The sequence below is a fragment of the Heteronotia binoei genome, chromosome 10 (assembly GCF_032191835.1).
Source record: "Heteronotia binoei isolate CCM8104 ecotype False Entrance Well chromosome 10, APGP_CSIRO_Hbin_v1, whole genome shotgun sequence".
NCBI lineage: Eukaryota > Metazoa > Chordata > Lepidosauria > Squamata > Gekkonidae > Heteronotia > Heteronotia binoei.
In genome coordinates this window covers 80917292-80939397 of record NC_083232.1, presented here as the reverse complement: position 1 = coordinate 80939397, position 22106 = coordinate 80917292, and the positions used below count along the sequence as shown (strand labels likewise).

General features: G+C 45.8%; 1 protein-coding gene across 1 annotated transcript in view; it reads left to right on the top strand.

The window, feature by feature from the left end:
- Positions 1–22106, top strand: part of LOC132577940 (probetacellulin-like) — a 572782-nt gene that overhangs the window by 548441 nt on the left and 2235 nt on the right. Inside the window, exons 2-4 of the mRNA XM_060247730.1 lie at positions 11302–11419; positions 20704–20850; positions 21818–21928. Coding sequence (XP_060103713.1) covers positions 11302–11419; positions 20704–20850; positions 21818–21926 — 374 coding nt within the window. The 3' untranslated portion in view covers positions 21927–21928. The remainder of the gene's footprint in view (positions 1–11301; positions 11420–20703; positions 20851–21817; positions 21929–22106) is intronic.

Here is a 22106-nt window from a genome sequence, read left to right as displayed (position 1 = left end):
CGGGAAGCAGTGAGAGGATTCTTTCCGGGCGACTCAGTGTATGCGAAAAACTTCGCAAGCGGCCCCGAGTGGTTGGCGGGAAGGGTTCTGAGGGTGACAGGCTCCCGGTCATACGAGGTAACCACCGCCGGAGGCCAGGTGCGGAGACGGCACATCGACCAGCTGCGCCGCCGCACCCTACCCGAGGAGGCAGAAGAGGCAGAGAGTAGGGAACCGCCAGCAACGGAACCGCCAGAAGGGGCCCCGCCAATACAGGAGCTACCCACGTACGAGGCCCCCGCAGCAGCGGGACCAGAACCGGAGCCAGCACCCGACCCGGGCCGGCAACAGCCAGAAACGGCGCCACCCACGTTGGGATCGGGCCCCACACCAACGGCAACCCCGAGGAGATCAACACGGGAACGCAGGACGCCAGCGTACCTACAGGACTATGTAGTTTAAACTAGGAGGGGAGGAGTGTAGTGTATCGGACTCAGCGCAAGCGCCGCGCGACCCGAGCCACCCTCGGGTCGCCGTGCGCAGCGCGGGAAAAGCCACCGCCAATCCTGACCAAGGGCGGGAAGTTTAACTGGCCAGGATTGGGCTGGCCAGCGAAGGGGATGTTCCGGGATGCATGTATATATTAGTGGACCCGGCCGCGTGTTCGCAGTTCTTGTGATGTACCAGCCAATAAAGACCTATGCCTTCACCACGTCTCGTCTCCCAGTACATTACAGTTGCGAAGCATTACCAGAGGGCACTGAGGTCAGTGGGTAAAAACAAAATGACCATCCCTGGGCCGAGAGAGGTCAAACTCCAAAACACCAGAACACAGGCCTTTTCAACTGCGGCTCCTGCATTGTGGAACCAGCTTCTGGAGGAAGTGCGGGCCCTGCGGAACCTTGACCAGTTCCGCAGGGCCTGCAAGACCGCCCTTTTCAGACAAGCCTACACTGATATCAACTGCTGAGTTGCTTGGAATAAAGAGCCGCCATCCATAATACGATTATGGAACTATTTAAACTGGCAGAACCAGCGCCAAAATAATTTTATTGCTGCCAGATACATTTAATGCAATTTGAATTATGTATTTAATTTAATTGACTGGTTTTTATGTTTAAAATTTTAATTGTTAAATTTAATGTTTTATCTATCTATGTTAATTGTTTTAAATGTTGTTAGCCGCCCTGAGCCGCCTAGGCGGGGAGGGCGGGATAGAAATAAAATTTATTATTATTATTATTAATATTATTATTATTAAAACATTTCTAATCTTCTCTTCAACATCAGGTCTTCCTGCTAATATGACCAAATAACTTTTATATCCCATCTAGTTATCTTTTCCCCCAGAAGCATTTTATTAAATCCAACTTTAAACAGGTAGAAATACTGGATGTACCTAGGAGTAAAATATCCCTCCTAATCTTTATTATATATACTTAACCATTACATTGAATAAATCTATAATAGATCTTATTACTTGCAAATGTTTTAATTTAGTTTCCTGAATGGGAAGAATCTAATTCTTTTTTTTTGAGTGATAAACAGTTTTTTATTAGTAACATATGGTAGCAAAACTATATCTATATCTTATAAAGACTTAAAAAAAGAAAAATTATTCTACCCCATATCTTACTTTTCCCCCACCCCTCCCCCGTTACTTGACCCCCGCCAGTGTTATTTACTTAAAAGAATCTAATTCTTAAATCGTTCATATTTCCGAAGTTCTCCAGGCCCCATCTGGAGTTTGGCAACCCTAGTTCAGGGCATCATAGGATTTCTGCAAAAATGAATGCAATAAGGATTCCCATTGATTTATGTGTACTGGTTTGGGGGGGGGGGGGGTTATAGTCTTGATTTTGCAATCTGCCCTCCAGAATACAAACAACTATTATAGACTCATAGAATCATAGAGTTGGAAGGGACCTCCAGGGTAATCTAGTCCAATCCCCTGCACAATGCAGGAAATTCACAAATACCGCCCCCTAAATTCATAGGATCCTCATTACCACCTATGTTATATCCCAGCTAGGACTGCGAATATCCAGGTGGGACCTGAAGTTCTCCTGGGATTACAACTGATCTCAAGGCTACAGAAATCAGTTCTCTTGGATAAAATGATAGCCTTGGAGGACAGACTGTATGGCATACTATAATTTCTAGGCGAAATCCCTCCCCTAATTCTTCCCCAGCTATAGGCACTGCCCCAAATCAACAAGAATTTCCCTGGATGAAGAGTACAAGATGGTTTGCAAGATATTGAGCAGACTACAATTTTTGGTGTGTGTGTTTTGTTAGTACTGGAATATTTTGCTATCTTGTGAACTAATGTACATTAAAAGACACACACACAAAAAAAAACCCCAGATGCGGATGCATAATACATTATTTCTTAGCAAACTGAAAATGCCATGAAAATTCACATATGAAGCTGTCTTACACTGAGCTAGACCATTAGTCCACCAAGATCAACTCTGACTGGAAGTGACTCTCTGGAGTCATAGACAGAAGGCTTTCATATCACCCTGGAATCTTTCCTACCACTAAAGACATTGGGATTGAGCGGGATTTGGACTTTTCTTCTTACTTTGTAACTGAAAAAATAAAACCACCCAGCAATATTAGTAAAACTTCTCACTAAAGAAACTCAACTAAATAGCATTGTCACATTGCTGGTATTGCTAGAAGAATAATAAGATATTGGATTTATATCCCGCCCTCCACTCCAAAGTCTCAGAGCGGCTCACAATCTCCTTTACCTTCCTCCCCCACAACATACACCCTGTGAGGTGGGTGGGGCTGGAGAGGGCTCTCATAGCAGCTGCCCTTTCAAGGACAACCTCCGCCAGAGCTATGGCTGACCCAAGGCCATGCTAGCAGGTGCAAGTGGAGGAGTGGGGAATCAAACCCGGTTCTCCCAGATAAGACTCTGCACACTTAACCACTACACCAAGCCTGACACAGGCAAAAGACTCAGAAAAAAAGGATGCAAAAAGACCCCAGAGAGCATCAGTCTTGCCTTTACATAGAGGCATCTGGTGTTAAAGTTGTTTCTAGAATCAAAACTGGGAATGAGCATTTGGCCCAAGATTGAGCTGCTTGTGATAAACAGCAACAGATGCAGTTACACTGGTCTGAACTAGTTCAGAAACTGGGTAAAAGTGTCACATGTCTAAGCAACAGCATAGATTTGTCAGACCACCAAGTTCTTAACCAATCATATGCTTTACCACCCAAAAGGCGCATGTCAGCAGGTGTTACAAAGTTATTTTGCAATTTCTATAAACTCAAACCAGGGTCCTGAAGCCTGCTACTCTTGGATCCCGTGCACATAAAATGGGTGTTTTCACATGGTGACTGTTTGCAAGTGGATTCTGCTATTCTTACAAAGTAAAAATCCAGTTGCAAAGCACATTATTTAGTGCCTGGGAATGCATGCTATGTTTTCCTGTCTCTGATTTTGAGTGTGATTGTTTCCAGATTCAACCATAAGGATGACCCAGTGTGTCAACGAAACTGATGTTTTTAGTTATACACACATATGAACATATGAAGCTGCCTTATACTGAATCAGACCCTCGGTCCATCAAAGTCAGTATTGTCTACTCAGACTGGCAGCGGCTCTCCAGGGTCTCATGCACAATGTATTATGCATGCACATATATTCTCATTTCTGAAAAGTACTTTCATAAACATTGGGTTTACAACCAACTCACAATTTACTCATCTTTACTAGAAAACTAAATGCAGTAATTTACCCCAGGGGCGGGGGGAACTGAACTCTAGTGGAGTATTAAATAAAGCTCTATAAGGCTTTCAAGCAGTTCTTCTAAATAATTCATCATCCTACCCCTGTATCTCCAACTACAATCATTTTAAAGCCAGGAAATTCAGTCTAGAATACCTTTTCTGAAGCTGTACTTTGCCAAACTACAGTTGCATGAAACCCACCCTTTTTCTCATATAGTCCCATTTTTTGAAAAAGAGCTTATTGCTGTATCTCAGGAAAGGTGCCACAAAGAGGGAAAAGGGTAAAAGTCAGATCTACAGGGATCTTCATGAATTCATATGATTTTTACATTGAAATGAAATCAAACCACTGTAATTCTATAGATCCTGTCTTAGACTATAGGCACGACCACAAAAATCATGCCTCCACGAATTCGTGGCGCCTCAGCAATGCAAAAACTGGGTTCCAAAGCACGGATCCTCAGAAATTCATATGATTTTTATGGTGAAATGAAATCAAACCACCGTCATGTTGTAGATCCTCTCTTAGACTATAGGCAGCACCAGAAAAATCATGCCTCCACAAATTTGTGCCGCCACAGCACTGAAAAAACATGTTTACAAACCATGGATCCTCATGATTTTTGCTTTGGGCTACCCCAAGATAACCAGCCAATCACATATCATGTCCATGGGCAGCTTTTGCACCACAGAAATCATGGATCCATGTGATTTTTGCTTCGGATCCCCCCAAGCCCTCCATACAGCCACATATCATGTCCATGGGCACAGTTTATGCCACAAAAATCATGGATGCACGGTTTTGTGGCAGCACCAGGGACCAAAAACTTGGTTTTGAAGCACGGATCCTCATGGATCCACGTCATTTCTGCTTCGGATTCCCCCAAGCCCTCAATCCAATCATATATCATGTCCATGAGCAGAGTCTACACCACAGAAACCATGGAACCAACTTCCACAGAAGCCTATGGAACCAACTTCCAGAGGAAATGCGGGCCCTGCGGGACCTTGAACAATTCCGCAGGGCCTGCAAGACCTTCCTCTTCCGACTGGCTTTCGCTGACGAAGAAAGAAATTGCTAATGATAACCGCCATCCTAAAAGAACAGTATTAGCACTTTTATTAACTTAACTAATTTTTAAACCTAATCAGAATTTTAATGCTTAAATGTAATTTTGTGTTTTTTGCTTTCTTTGTATAATTGAAATTTGCTTCGGCGGGGAGGGCGGGATACAAATAAAATTATCTAATCTAATCTAATCTAATCTAAATCATGGATCCACGGCTTCGTGGCAGCGCCGGGGACCAAAAACTTGATTTTGGACCACAGATCCTCATGGATCCATGTGATTTTTGCTTCGGATCCCCCCAAGCCCTCCATACAGCCATATGTCATGTCCATGGGCAGTTTCCACTACAGAAATCATGGATCTACGGTTTCGTAGCAGAGCCAGAAATAAAAAACTTGGTTATGAACCACGGATCCTCATGGATCCATGTGATTTCTTTTTCGAAACCTCCAAGCCCTCCATCCACTCACATATCATGTCCATGGGTAGAGTTTCCACCACAGAAATCATGGATCCACATGATTTTTGCTTCGGATCCCCCCAAGACCAACATCCAATCACATATCATGTCCATGGACAGCTTTTGCACCACAGAAATCATGGATCCATGGCTTTGTGGCAGCGCCAGGGACCAAAACTTGGTTTTGGACCACGGATCCTCATGGATCCACGTGATTTTTGGCTTGGATACCCCCAAGCCTTCCATCCAGTCATATATCATATCCATGGGTAGAGTTTCCAGCACAGAAATTGTGGATCCACGGCTTCGTAGCAGCGCCAGGGACCAAAAACTTGCTTTTGGACCACGGATCCTCATGGATCCATGTGATTTCTGCTTCGGATCCCCGCAAGCCCTACATCCAATCACATATCCTGGCTATGGGCAGAGTTTGCACCACAGAAATCATGGATCCACGGCTTCGTGGCATCGCCAGGGACCAAATACTTGCTTTTGGACCACGGACCCTCATAGATCCATGTGATTTCTGCTTCGGATCCCCCCAAGCCCTCCATCCAGTCACATATGTCCATGGGCAGAGTTGCCACATGATTGTCCATGGATCCACGTGATTTTTGCATTGGATCCCCCCAAGCACTCCATCCAGTCACATATGCCCATGGACAGAGTTTGCACCACAGAAATCATGGATTCACAGCTTCGTGGCAGCGCCAGGGACCAAAATCTCGGTTTTGGACCAAGGATCCTCATAGATTCATGTGATTTTTGTTTCGGATCATTGCCACGTGATTGTCCATGGATCCACGTGATTTTTGCATTGGATCCCCCCAAGCACTCCATCCAGTCACATATGCCCATGGGCAGAGTTTGCACCACAGAAATCGTGGATCCACGGCTTCGTGGCAGCGCCAGGGACCAAATACTTGCTTTTGGACCATGGATCCCGTGATTTCTGCTTCGGATCCCCCCAAGCCCTCCATGCAATCACACATCATGTCTATGGGCAGAGTTTTCACCACAGAAATTGTGACTCCACAGCTTCATGACAGCACCAAGGACAAAAAACTTGGTTATGAACCACGGATCCTCATGGATTCCCATGATTTTTGTGTTGGATCCCCCCAAGCTCACTATGCAATCACATATCATGTCCATGGGCAGAGCATCTACCACAAAAATCATGGCTCCACGGCTTCGTGGCAGCACCATGAAACAAAAACTTGGTATTGGACCACAGATCCTCATGGATCCACATGATTTTTGCGTTGGATTCCACCATGATTTTTGGCAGACCTTGCACCACAGGAATAACAGGTCCATGGCTTTGTGCCGGTACCAAGGAGCCAAAATATGGTTTTGAAGTGCGGATCCTTCTTGATCTTAAAGTTATTTGCGTTGGATCAAGGAAAACTCAACATTATACCACATGTAATATCCATGGTCATAGCTTGCTGAAAAACTATCACACATTCACAATTTTATTGTTCACCACACTCATTATCCATCCAGATGTCACGTCTATGTCCAGCGTTTGCAAAATACAAATTGGATTTCGAGTACCTTGTATGCCGTCACAGTGTGCTTACATACTTTGAAACATTTAATCTTCATGAATTCTGTGACTTTTCATTTTTGAATAGTTGGGCTCATCATGCGTGGTCCCCCTGAGGTTTCTTTCACATCGCACAGCACGTCCATGACCACAGAATAACCCACGAAAACCTCAGAACATTGCCAAGATGCCAAATACTGCTTCAAATACTTTGAGGCTTGTGCATTATGACATCACACCAATGTCTACAGAATGACCAAACAAAAAAGTATCTGTAATAATTCTACCTTACCATGAACACCACACTAACATGAGAGATCAAAATCATGTCCATACCTTTCACTGCAAATAACTGCATTCTGAACTTTCTGATGCCACCGAGTTGCAAAACTATCCAAGGCAGATATTGTAATGGTCTTATCTTTGACTGCAAAACATCTTGCTCACTAGATAGAGGCCACCAAATTAGAATAATGGAATCATAGAGTTGGAAGGGACCTCCAGGGTCATCTAGTCCAACCCCCTGCACAATGCAGGAAACTCACAAACACCTCCCCCTAAATTCATAGAATCTTCATTGCTGTCAGATAGCCATCTAGCCTCTGTTTAAACACCTCCAAGGAAGGAGAGCCCACCACCTCCCGAGGAGGAAGCCTGTTCCATTGAGAAATCGCTAACGGTCAGGAAGTTCTTCCTGATGTTGAGCCGAAACCACCGGTTCTGGTTCTGGTCCTACCTTCCGGGGCCACAGAAAACAATTCCACACCATCTTCCATATGACAGCCTTTCAAGTACTTGAAGATGGTGATCATATCACCTCTCAGCCGCCTCCTCTCCAGGCTAAACGTGCCCAGCTCCTTCTACCTTTCTTCATAGGACTTTTCATTAATAATTATTGTCATAAATAATGAAAAGCTGTCATCTCTCTTACATTAATTCAACTGTAAATGGCTTAAGGGGGACAGTTTGTTGTTTAGGGGTGAGTTTGTCTTGTACTCATTAACGTAGGAGCAATCACAACTGTTTATGGTCAACAGATTTTTTTAATGTTGTTCAGTCGCATAGTCGAGTCCGACTCTTTGCGACCGACCTCATGGACAAAGTCACGCCAGGCCCTCCTGTCTTCCACCATCTTTCGAAGTCTGCTCAAATTCGTGTTTGTTACATCAGTAACGCTGTCCAGCCATCTCATCTTTTGCCATCCTCTTCTTCTTTTGCCTTCTGTCTTTCCCAGCATCAGGGTCTTCTCCAGGGAGTGCTCCCTTCTCATTTGGTGGCCAAAGGATATGAGTTTCAGCGTCAGCATCTGACCTTCCAGGGAACAGTCTGGGTTGATTTCCCTTAGGACTGACTGACTAGATCTTCTTGCAGTCCAAGGGACTCTCAAGAGTCTTCTTTAATGCAGCCTTCTAAAGCAGGAGTCTCCAAACTAGTGATGCCTATAGGTGCCATGGTGCCCAGGAGCACCTTTCCTGGTAACAGTGGAGTGTTGTTTTTTTTAAATCAGGTGGCAAACTGTGCCCAGCTTGGCTTCTGATTGGTTGTTGTACATTTGATTGACTGTGTGGATTTTGGTAGATGTCGCTTTGGCAGCAGCTGCCTCCAACAGTACAAGGATATCCTCTGTGTGACTGAAGGTAAAACGTGGCATCCATTCTTTTGCTGGCTTTGCCGCTGCAGCAGTTGTTTTGTGACAGCCATTTTATTGGTTGCAGACATCATGCTGTGTCATGATTCCAAAGATGCAGAAAGGCTTAGGGAAGTCGTACACCCTTGTTCTACATGCTGTACTCTTGGCTCGCCAGGTCATGCAAAGCCAGTATGGTGTAGTGGTTGGAATATTACATTAGGATCTAGTAAACCTAGGTTCAAATCCTGACTGCCATGGAAGCTTGCTGTGTGACCTCAGGACAGTCATGCACTCTCCGCCTAACCCACCTTGCAGGGTTTCTGTGAGCATAAAAGTGGAGGACAGGAGAATGATGTCAGCCCCTTTGCTTTCGTTGGGGAGAAAAGTGATACATACACGAAGCCAGCAAACAAAGGTAGTTTTGGAGACTAATGGAATGAGATGCAAAAGGAGAATCCATCCATGAGTCCTCCCATATACATGTGGCGTGTGGCTGGGCCTTTTCCCTCATCAAATTGGAGAGCATATGACTGAGGACAGAAGTGCTGTCATACATATGTTATATGTGTCTGGATGGGACACCTTGAGAGTGAAACAGGGTCAGTGGCAAAGGGTTGACTATTTTCCATACATCACCTACCTGCTCAGAATTAAAACTTGAGTCTTTTAATTACAATAAAAACATAGTGACTTTGCATGATCTGTGGTTTTCCCATGAAAGAGCAAGCTGTGCACTCTGCCTTCTATGCCTGAGGGCAAAAGAGCTTCATAGGTTGGTTTCTGAAACAAGACTAGGGATTTCAAGGCCTGCTCTGTTGTGTGATATTCTGAGAATCCATCTCTCTCCCATTAGCTGAACCAGGATTGGATGATGTTACCGAATCACCATACTTTTCCTTACAGATATTGAGACTGGAGTACAGCTACCTATTCTTTGATTTAGTGCTTTTGGGAAGTGTACAGAAATGACAGCTGCTCTTGCGTGAGCTCTCTGGATGTAAGTGGGGGCTTTACTCACTTTACTCTGCTGTGGTTAGGACCCTACTAGACTGCTGTGTTCAGTTTGGGGCACCACAGGTTAATAACGAAATATGTCCAGAGGAGGGCAATGGAGATGATGAGGGACATGGAGACCAGGTTTTGTGAGGAAAGGTTGAAGAAGCTGGGGATGTTTAGCCTGGAGAGGAGGCGACTGAGAGGTGATATGATCACCACCTTCAAGTACTTGAAGGGCTGTCATATAGCGGATGGTGTGGAATTGTTTTCTGTGGCCCTAGAAGGTGGGACCAGAACCAGTGGGTTGAAATTAAATGAAAAGTTTCCAGCTCAACATTAGGAAGAACTTTCTGACGGTTAGAGCAGTTCCTCAGTGGAACAGGCTTCCTCGGGAGGTGGTGGGCTCTCCTTCCCTGGAGGTTTTTCAACAGAGGCTAGATGGGCATCTGACAGCAATGAAGATCCTGTGAATTTTAGGGGAGGTGTTTGTGAGTTTCCTGCATTGTGCAGGGAGTTGGACTAGATGACCCTGGAGGTCCCTTCCAACTCTATGGTTCTATGATTCTATACAATTCTATGATTTTTGTGTAGAACAGGGGTGGCCAATGGTAGCTCTCCAGAAGTTTTTTGCCTACAACTCCCATCAGCCCAGCAAGCATGGCTGATGGCTGGGGCTGATGGGAGTTGTATGCAAAAAACTTTTGGAGAGCTATCGTTTGCCACCCCTGGTGGCCCAAAGTAAAAATCATGAGGATTCATGAGGATCCGTGGTCCAAAAGCAAGTTTTTGGTCCCTGGCGCTGCTACGAAGCTGTGAATCCTCGGGAGTTTTAACTCAAAGTTTTAAAAAAGTTAAAAATAAAAACCTGCTTTTAAACTGAACAGAACCCCCCCCCCCCCCCCCAATAAACACAAAAAAGGAGTAATCTCACCAGATGAAGTCCTGTAGTCCAGGAGTACAGCCAGGAACACCAGCAGCCAAGGCCAGGCCACAGAGCCGAGCACAGCGAAAGGGCACAAGAGCTCACTCACAGTCTCTCTATGGCAAGTTGGCAATACACAGCAGCAGCAATGGAGATTAGATTCTCCCTTCCCCCTTCCTTGCTGGGGCACACAACAGCCCTGAGCCTTGCATTTTGCAATCTGCAAAATGCATAGCTGTGATTGGATCAGGGGCCTCCTCTTCGCCCTCCCCCCAGCCAGAGGCGGGAAAATCCTTGAGCCATGCTTCTTGCAATCTGCAAAATGCACCTCTATGATAGGATGAGGGGCCTCCTCCACCCCCTGCCCCCAGCCAGAGGCAGGAAAGGCCATTGCCTGACTGCTTTTCCTTTCCCCCATTGCAAGTAATAGAGAACAAGGGTTTACCAAATATTTACAAATACCATTCAGTGGTATCCAGAAATCAGATATCCGAAATTCCAAATAGGCTGTAAAAGCCTATCTGGAGTTTCGTATTTCCGGATATCATTGAAATGGCATGTATTCAGTAAATATTCAGTAAACTCTTTTACCGAATGCACAACCCTAGTCAAGAAACAGACAGAAGGGATGCCACACAGTGGATTCAGCCATAGAATTCCTCTCTCTTCTATTGGTAGCTGGCATCAAAAGAGAAGGCCATTTTTCCCAGTTCCTCCTCTCTAACAGCATTTGTATTCTGGTGTGTTATCTTCCCTAGGCTTTCATGATTTTGGGTCAAAAAGTAACTTCTAAGAAACACAACAAGCTATTTTTAAAAAGCAAAACTACAATCTAGCAGCATAGAGCCAGCAAAATTCACCTTGGTTTCGTTTAGGTTGCTTGAATGCACATGGTTGCCTTTATGGAAGAACATAATGTGTTTTCCTATGTTTTGTTTCTAGATGCTGCTGCCCGACTGAGGCAAAGGAGGCATTTCGCTCCGTGTCCTGAGGAATACCAGCACTACTGTGTGAAGGGTAGATGCCGTTATGTTGCAGCCAGAGAAACACCTGCATGCATGTATGTGGAGGTTCCAAAAAGGGAGGGAGGAAGTGGCCATTTACCCATAGGCTTGCCAATCCCCAGGTCCCAGCGGGGGTTCTTCCACTTTTCCAGGCTCCTTCCCACCCCCAGTCAGCTGGCAAGCGGGGAGAAGCCCCACCCCCAGAGGATCATGTGACTTTCCCTTTCCGGAGGCTTCAGTCTCCGCTTTGAAAGCCTTCCTCTTGGGATCGTGTGTCTGTGTTACTTTGAAGAAGTTGGCAGCAACTCATGAGTAGAGAGGCCAATCCCTTGCTTCAGCATCACCGGAAATGGGGGGGGCGGGGGGAGGAGGGAAACGTCTGCTGAGCACTTCATTACTTCCTATGTGGAGATCGATTTTCATAGGGTATAATGGGGCATATTTCTAGGATGGAAAACCACCGCCTTCCCAAGATTGCCCTGTATGGCGAACTCTCCACCGGCCATCGAAATAGAGGGGCACCAAAGAAGAGGTACAAGGACTCCTTGAAGAAATCCCTTGGCACCTGTCGCATCAACCATCACCAGTGGTCTGACCTAGCCTCAGATCGCAAAGCATGGAGGCACACCATCCACCAGGCTGTTTCTTCTTTTGAGAACGCACGCATAGCTGTTCTTGAGGACAAAAGGAGATTGAGGAAGAATCGCACTGCTACAGCACCAACCCTAAATCAGACTTTTCCCTGCAGCCACTGTGGCCGGACCTGCCTGTCCCGCATTGGTCTTGTCAGCCACCAGCAAGCCTGCAGCAGACGTGGACTATTGCACCCTTCTTAAATCTGCGTTCGCGAAGCCAAGCCGAGAGAGAGAGATAATGGGGAATTGATCTGGAGGTTTTGGGGGTCTGGGGGAGCTATTTTTTGAGGTAGAGGCACCAAATTTTCCGTATAGTATCTAGTGCCTCTCCCCAAAGTACCCCCCAAGTTTCAAAACGATTGGACCAGGGGGTCCAATTCTATCAGCCCCAAAAGAAGGTGCCCCTATCCTTCATTATTTCCTATGGAAGGAAGACATTTTAAAAGGTGTGCTGTCCCTTTAAATGTGATGGCCAGAACTCCCTTGGAGTTCAATTATGCTTGTCACACCCTTGTTCCTGGCTCCGCCCCCACTGTCTCCTGGTTCTGCCCCCAATGTCTCCTGGCTCCACCCCCAAAGTCTCCAGATATTTCTTGAATTGGACTTGGCAACCCTATTTACCCAGGACTCAATTCTGGCAGGCAGGCTTTCTGGAAATTCTTGTCTCAGGTAACCAGAAAAAAGCTCACAGGAAAAACCCACAGTCATAAATGCTCACAGGAAAAAAGCCCCCATGGAAAAATGCCCACATGGAAAGAAGCCCACATGAAAAAGCATCATGTAAAGCACCATAGATTTTTATAATTGTGTATAACCATTCACTTACATTTATGAGAATGAATAGGTATTACCTATATTTTATGTTATTTTAGGATTAAAATATGTCATATTCACATGCAACAATTTGTGTCATTATATCTAGTATAATTAAATAATAATTTTGCTATGTTATTAGTATATTTGATGGACTGCAGAGGGACCTGGCTTGCCGCAAACTAACACTGGCAGGTTGCCTGGAGGTGAGAAAGAGGAGATAGGAGGCACTACATGACATGGTTGCCACTTTTTATGCAGCAATATGAGCAGGTGGAAGATAAACAATTACTTAGGAAGACTGGCTAATTTGCAACGAAGAATTATATCTGAGTTGTTATTATTGTTGTTATTCTTGTTCTTAAATAATTGTTGTTGGAGCCAGTTTGGTGTAGTGGTTAAGTGTGCAGACTCTTATCTGGGAGAACCAGGTTTGATTCCCCACTCCTCCACTTGCACCTGCTAGCATGGCCTTGGGTCAGCCATAGCTCTGACAGAGGTTGTCCTTGAAAGGACAGCTGCTGTGAGAGCCCTCTCAGCCCCACCCACCTCACAGGGTGTCTGTTGGCGGGGAGGTAAAGGAGATTGTGATCATTCTGAGATTCAGAGTATAGGGCAGGATATAATTTTTATTTATTTATTTATTTATTCGGGATTTATATCCCGCCCTTCCCACGAATGGCTCAGGGCGGCTTCCAACATTTAATCAAACAAAAAATTTAACCAGTTCGAGTATAAAACAATTAAATATTTAAACAATTAAAACCTTAAAAAACAAACAAAACAAAAAACAAAAAAACCCTTAAATATCTTCTTTTAGTATTAGAGTATAGGGCAGGATATAAATCCAATATCTTCTTTTAGTATTAGAGTTAGGTAGTCTTTTGTCATAGTGACTGTGCTTGTTAAAATACAAGTAAAGGGAAATTGAACTAGGAAACTGACTTGTTTTAATGTTATCTTATGCTTTTGTTATCTTATGGTTTTAATTTTTAATAATAAAATAAGTAAATAATATTAATAATTTGAAATTTTTAAGCCATATAGTTGCTCAAAAGCTGTGAATACTAGACAGTACTTTAGAAATTACTTCATACCAACTTTAAAAAGGTTGACAAATTGTAAATTAATAAATTTAAAGTATCTAATTTTATTTAAAAATATTTCTATATAGAGTTCAATTTCTGCTATTATTGTTTTTCCTTCTTAATAAAGTTCATTGATAACAAAATGGTCACTTTTATTTCTTGTATTTTCCCTTCCCCGTTTTCACAGAGTTTGCTACGTCATGGTGCGACCGAATGTCCGGCGGTATAACCGGATGGGCAGGCTGGGCCCACCAACCTCGCCAGCCTAAGAGAAGGAAAACTCTAACATCAAACCCGGGCAGATAGAGCTCGTTAATGTAACACCTACCACCTGGAGGACTCGCTGCCGGCGTCCTGGCTTACTGGGCCATGGCAGATGACCCCCAGGTGAAAGGGTGGAGCCAGTACCGCGCACACTGCGCTTCACCTAAAAAATTCCTCTGCGCAGGCCTGAAGGGCATATCCACACACACAACACACAACGCATCAAGTCCTGCAGCGATGGGCAAGGGGCGAAACGGCAGGTGGAAGGTGCCACTGGAAGCCGCAGTCCCGATCCTGCATGTAGGCGGTTCAGGGTATTGGTCGCCTAATGCTAACCCGGAGACGAAAGCATTTTTCGGCAGCACCCTGAACGACCAAGCAGCCTTATCTAGGGACAGCACTGCTTGCTCCACACGGAGAGGGGCCTAGAAAAGGTGGCCTAAACAAAGCTCGTCTCCCCCACCCCAGTTGGCTAGCCGCGGTCAACGGGCATCCTTACTTGCGGTCGAAAAATAACAACAAAGAAAAGGCATGCACCTGCCTCACAAAGTGTGCAAAGACTAAAGCTTGCGTGTTGGAACATCAGAACCATGCTTGACACAGTAGGCAGTGGTCGCCCTGAACGACGCTCTGCTCTAGTTGCCCACGAACTTCTCAGGTTGAATATCGACATAGCAGCTCTCAGTGAGGTCCGTTTCCCTGAGGAAGGTAGTCTTCAAGAACACGGTGCTGGCTATACCCTCTACTGGTCGGGTAAGTCAAAGGCTGAGAGCCGCCTTTCTGGCGTTGGCTTCATGGTCAGGAACTCCATTACCTCCAAACTCGAAAACCTGCCAACAGGTCACTCAGATCGCATCATGTCCATGCGCCTCCCACTTCAAAACAAGCAGCATGCAACACTCTTCAGTGTGTATGCCCCAACCCTTCAAGCAGATCCTGCAGAAAAGAACAAGTTCTATGCTGATCTACGCAACCTCGTACGGAAGACCCCTACAGAAGACAAGGTGATCATCCTTGGCGACTTCAATGCCAGAGTAGGTAAAGACTCGGAAGCCTGGAAAGGAGTACTTGGCAAACACGGCATTGGCAACTGCAATGACAACGGGCGCCTCCTACTAGAATTCTGCATGGAGCACCAGCTCACCATCACCAACACTATCTTCCAGCAGAAGAACAGTCTGAAGACAACCTGGATGCACCCACGGTCCAAGCATTGGCACCTTATCGACTACATTCTGGTGCGCCAGAGAGACCTTCGAGATGTCTTACACACCCGAGTAATGCCCAGCGCAGAATGTCATACGGATCATCGTCTTGTACGCTGCAATCTCCGTCTTCACTTTAAACCCACACCCAGGAGAGGAGGTATCCCTCGGAGGAAGTTTCAGGTTGGCAGCCTCCAGTCAGCTGAAGTTAAAGCTGCCTTCCAGGCAAAACTCCAGTCAAGAATTGAGGACCCCAGTTGCCCCACAGACCCTTCTCCAGAAGCACTCTGGGAACACCTAAAAACTACTGTCCTGCAGATCTCTGAAGAAGTCCTCGGGTTCTCCACAAGGAAGAACAAGGACTGGTTTGATGAGAACAATCAAGAGATCCAAGAATTACTGGCAAAAAAGAGATCTGCCTACCAAGCACATCTTGCTCAGCCCTCCTGTCCTGGGAAAAAAGCAACCTTTCGCGCTGCACGTAGCAACCTCCAGCGCAAGCTTCGAGACATTCAGAACGAGTGGTGGACCAAGCTTGCAGAGAGAACCCAGCTGTGTGCAGACACTGGTGATTTAAGAGGGTTCTACGAAGCCCTGAAGGCAGTATATGGTCCATCATATCAGGCTCAGAGTCCCTTGCATAGTGCAGACGGCCAAGTGCTCCTCACAGACAAGGCATCCATACTGAACCGGTGGTCGGAGTATTTTCAGGTTCTCTTCAGTGCCAACCGTGTAGTTCAAGATTCAGCAATCCACCTCACCCCACTTCAACCGGTGAAAACAGAGTTGGATGAGATCCCCACCCTAGAAGAGACTGTTAAAGCCATCAAGCAACTGAAAAGTGGCAAGGCAGCGGGAGTTGATGGAATTCCACCAGAGATCTGGAAGCATGGGGGCACAGTACTACATAGCTCACTTCACAAAGTACTTGTCACCTGCTGGGAACAAGGCAAATTACCACAGGACTTTCGCGATGCAATCATCATCACCCTATACAAGAACAAAGGGGAAAAGTCAGACTGCTCCAACTACCGGGGGATAACCCTGCTCTCCATCGCAGGAAAAATCCTTGCCAGAATACTCCTGAACAGACTGGTGCCCGCCATTGCAGAAGAACTCCTCCCAGAGAGCCAGTGCGGCTTCAGAGCTAACAGGAGCACCACCGACATGGTATTTGTTCTCAGGCAGCTCCAAGAGAAATGCAGGGAACAGAACAAGGCTCTGTATGTGACTTTTGTCGACCTTACCAAAGCTTTCGATACCGTTAGCAGGAAAGGCCAGTGGCAAATCTTGGAACGTTTAGGATGTCCCCCAAGGTTCCTCAGCATGATCATCCAGCTACACGAAGACCAGCGAGGCCAAGTCAGACACTGCAACGACCTCTCAGAGCGCTTCCCAATAGGCACAGGTGTAAAGCAAGGCTGCGTTCTCGCGCCAACTCTCTTTACGATCTTCTTTAGCATGATGCTTCAAAGAGCCGCAGTAGATCTAGATGATGACGACGGTGTATACATCCGCTATCGCACCGATGGCAGCCTGTTCAACCTGAGGCGACTAAAGGCACACTCCAAGACAATGGAAAAACTCATCCGAGAGCTACTGTTTGCTGATGATGCTGCACTCGTCTCCCACTCGGTATCAGCTCTGCAGCATATGACGTCCTGCTTTGCAGAGGCTGCCAAGCTATTCGGCCTAGAAGTTAGTCTGAAGAAGACAGAAGTTCTCCACCAGCCTGCACCCCAGGAAGATTATCACCCCCCCTGCATCACTGTGGGTGAATCAGTTCTGAAGACAGTCCAGCAGTTCAGCTACCTGGGGTGCATCATCTCCTCAGATGCCAAGATCGACAAGGAGATTGACAACAGGCTGGCAAAGGCAAACCGTGCATTTGGCCGACTGCACAAAAGAGTGTGGAGCAACAAGCATCTGAAAAAAGGCACAAAGATCAATGTTTACAAAGTGGTTGTGATGACAACCCTCATCTACGGCTCCGAATCGTGGGTTTTATACCGTCATCACCTGCGACTCCTTGAGCGCTTTCATCAGCGCTGCCTTCGCACCATCCTCAACATCCACTGGAGTGACTTTGTGACCAACACTGAAGTCCTCAAGCGGGCGGAGGTTACCAGCATTGAGGCACTGCTGTTGAAGACGCAGCTGCGCTGGGCAGGGCATATTTCTAGGATGGAAAACCACCGCCTTCCCAAGATTGCCTTGTATGGCGAACTCTCCACCGGTCATCGAAATAGAGGGGCACCGAAGAAGAGGTACAAGGACTCCTTGAAGAAATCCCTTAGCACCTGTCACATCAACCATCACCAGTGGTCTGACCTAGCCTCAGATCGCAAAGCATGGAGGCACACCATCCACCAGGCTGTCTCTTCCTTTGAGAACGCACGCATAGCTGGTCTTGAGGACAAAAGGAGATTGAGGAAGAATCGCACTGCTACAGGACCAACCCTAAATCAGACTTTTCCCTGCAGCCGCTGTGGCCGGACCTGCCTGTCCCACATTGGTCTTGTCAGCCACCAGCGAGCCTGCAGCAAACGTGGACTATTGCACCCTTCTTAAATCTTCGTTCGCGAAGCCAAGCCGAGATTTTCCCTTCCAAACTTTTACACCCAAGAGCATTAAAGCTCTCTTCATACAGGCCAATTTTATATAGTAATGAATTAATATACTACCAACAGCAAAATTATTATTTAATTATACCTAATAAAATCAGAACAAAAATTGTTGCATGTGAATATGACATATTGTATTCCTAACAACATAAAATATAGATATTCAAGGGTGGAATTCTAGCAGGAGCTCCTTTGCTTATTAGGCCACACAGCCCTGATGTAGCCAATCCTCCAAGAGCTTACAAAAAAGAGCCTTGTAAGCTCTTGGAGGATTGGCTACCTAAGGGGTGCGTAGCCTAATATGCAAAGGAGCTCTTGCTAGAATTCCACCCCTGTAGGTAATACCTGTTCATTCTTATAAATGGAGATGAATGGTTATCCACAATTACATATATCTATGGTGTTATAAATGGTATTTTCCCATGTGGGCTTTTTTCATGGAACCCTTGTCTGGTTCCGTATTTGCTTGTAGAGTCTGTTATTCATTGGACACTCTTTTCATTAATTTATTCCAGAGTGTCAGATGTTTCGGAAAGTCTAACACAGTGTCTCACTGTTAACAAATGAACACAAAGTATTTTTACCTGTTTCAAGGCTGGGTCTTTCCTCCAAGCTGATTTCAGTGTCAAAGGGGTGTTCCAGTGCCAAGGGAAAAACTCTTTTTCTTCGACTTTGCAATGTTCAAGAGGGAAAGAGGATCCACTGGGATTGTACTTGTGAGATTCTGACTTCTCCCCACACTACCCAGTGCACACGATTCTTCCTGGTGTGTGACTTGGAGCAGGCCTTAAACACTTAAGCTTCCCTCCCCCAGGGAAGAAGTCACTGACTGAGTAGGAAGGTCCTGGGTTCCAATAAATGTGCAGCACCTCAGTGTTGCCATCCTCCTCACCCCCCCCTTTGAGGGTGATGGAGGGCTCTGTGCCTGAGGTCCACTTCATATTTCACCCCAATAATAATGGGGGGGGGGACACGTGGGATTATGAAGAAACACATTTTAAACTACAGTTTGATCCTGCCAATAAAGAGCCAGTTTGGTGTAGTGGTTAAGTGTGCGGACTCTTATCTGGGAGAACTGGGTTTGATTCCCCACTCCTCCACTTGCACCTGCTGGAATGGCCTTGGGTCAGCCATAGCTCTGGCAGAGGTTGTCCTTGAAACGGCAGCTGCTGTGAGAGCCCTCTCAGCCCCACCTACCAAACAGGGTGTCTGTTGTGGAGGGAGAAGTTATAGGAGATTGTAAGCCACTCTGAGTCTCAGATTCAAAGAGAAGGGCGGGGTATAAATCTGCAGTCTTCTTCTCACCTACCTAATGCCTAAATTTCTGCTTTCATTTGCTTCAAGTGTTGCATGTTTGTAGCAGCCATACTGATAAATGTTGTGACAAAGGAGGGACAAAGGAGTGGGGCCAGGTAGGCACTGAAACAAAAATCATGAACTGACACACACACATTAGTGAGCCACACGTCTGTCCCATACTAAAGAGCAAACATGCATATCCATGTTTAGGCTTAGGGATCCAGGTCCTCCAGTCTGGGCAGGGGATCCCCCAATTTAGGGAGGGCTTCATTGCCATGGGCTAGTTGCTTGGGGGAGGGAATCCCACTCCAGTGGTTCAAAAAACCAGAAGTGCCATTCCCCCCACCCCCGGCAACCATTTAAGTGTTCCCTTTCGCTTCCCCCTAGGGAAGCAAAAGGGACTATTCAAATTGTTGCAATCCTTCAGGAACCCTGACTGCTGAGAAGGCGTGCAGCGCGTTTAGGCTAACAGTCTAAACCAGCTGCAAGCCTTTTCAGCAATCAGTTTCACTCCCTTCCTCCTAATTAGAAGCGGGGGGGGGGGGAGTAAAACTGGCTGTGAAATGGCTGCATCCCACTTCCTGCTTTCCACGTCTCACTTCCTAAGTGGAGGTGTCCCACCCACAAATGATGTTTTGGACTACTTCCAGCTGGAAGTGGTCCAAAGCATCATTTGTGGGTGGGACATCCCCACTTATACCCCAGAACAGCTCCCCCAAAGGCCCCTGCCAGCAAGGTAAGGAGACCCAGCAACCCTCAATGGGCTTTGCTACTGGGTTGCAAGCAGGTTGTCGCTGCTTGCAGTGATTCGGTGAAATCCCTGGAACATGCAAGGCTTGGCACAAGCTTTGCAAAATATTTGCCAGAACTAAAGATTTAGAATTTAAAATTCTGACCGATTTCGCACTCACCCTATGCCGCTCTCACGTTCGTCTTCTCCGCGCGGTGTCCTTCTGATTTCCGACTATGCCCCAGGGCTGCAGCAAAGATGGGCATTTAAGCGCAGCGAGCAGAAACTGGTTTTTAGCCATTTCTATTTCCTGCGCTTGAATGGCGATCTTTGCTGAAGCCTTGGGGCAGATAGTGGGAAATCGGAAGGATGCCACGCTGAGAAAATGAATGTTGAGAGAGGCGTAGGGTGAGTGCAAAATCGGTCTCTGTCTTTGATTAAAGCTAGACGTACCATTGACGCAGCTGAGGCCTAGCTACTTTCTGAAACTTTTACTGAGTTGAGTTGCACAATGTTTTGAGTCTCTGTTTATGAAAGCAAGAATTTGCACCTGGGTCTCCTAGAGCCTAGGCTCTAACCGCCCTCACCATTGAACCAAACTGACCATGATAAGCTTATAGAAGGGTATCCTGGGAAATTCGTCCCCAATGGCCTGTTAACTTCCCGTGTCCTCCTTTTACAGCTGTGAGAGAGGTTTCACTGGTGCAAGATGTGAGCGGCTGGATCTATTTTATCTGAGAGGCGACCAAGGCCAAATTGTGGTCATCGCTTTGATAGTGGTGTTGGTGATGCTCATCATCCTGGTCGTGGGCTTGTGCACTTGTGCTCAGTAAGTATGCCCATGAGAAAACATGGACAATCCTTAGAGGCATTGTAGCCTCCTGAAGGATTGAAAAGCTAATTGGTAAACTGCTGCTCGTGCTCCAAATGTTTCTTCTTTTTTTTTAAAGGACAAGTTAGTTATGACTGTATTGATGAGTTTTCTCTGCCTGGCTTTCCAGAATCCCGATCCACCTTTATCTTAGACACTTGTAATTGTTTGCATTGTTTTTATCTTTAATGTTAGACTAAAGCAGGACTTTTTTTCTGGAAAAAGAAGTGTGGAACTCTCAAGAGGGAAATGAAGGAGAATCTTTCAGCATTGTGTGCAGAGCTATTCTTTAGATGTCCCTGTGTGTGTGCACACGCTCGTGTGTGCGCCTGAGAGACGGGCGGGTATCTTGTCAATTGTTCTTTTATAGATCCGTGTGAGTAGGTTTTGTGTTTAAAAGGCAGTATACATATTCAATAATTACATGAATCGTTTTTATCTCTGTGCTGGGGTAGGGGAGGAGTGAGTTTACAAACTCGCTGAATTGAAGTTTTCCCTTGCATGTTGCAAGTGTGTAGCTCACAGAATGCCCTGCAATACATTGCTCATCCCAGAGCTGTTTCAGAATAGATCTGTGGGTGGCAGGACACAGAAGGGAGCAATTGTCTGGGGGGTGGGGAGGAACCATGTAGTTTTGTGACTGAATTACAAATAAAACCGCAAAACTGATTTTCTATATCAGATTTGAGCTACATGAAGATATATCTTTTCTTCATTGGTGCTTGAGTACTGGGGCAGATTTGAGCTTAACAGATTATTTCACACACAAAAAGTCAAGTAGGTACTTTTATTAGTTTTCTTACTAGCAATGTGCATGAAAATATGAGTCACTAGAATGTTATACCCATTGATCAAATGGTTGTGCTGATTGTATGATCAAAATACATTCTGCATCATGGACTAATTTTGCCACTTGCTTTTCAAGTTACTGTCGAAAGAGGCGTCTGCAAGAACAGGACGAGGATGAAATGGGAGTATTTATTAAGGAACTACCTATTAAAACAGAAGATGTTCTGGAAACAGACATTTCATAAAGGTAAGGGAGCCTCAATAATTCTTCTTCAGGCTGGGAATAAAATGGTACGGAGGTCTTTTCTGTTTGTGTTCTCTTTCTCAATCAAGTCAGTCCATCTCTACCGTACGTCCCAGGCAAAGACTGAAATCCATATGGCTGGGTTTCCTGGAATGTGAGTGACCAGTCCAATTCCGGGTTT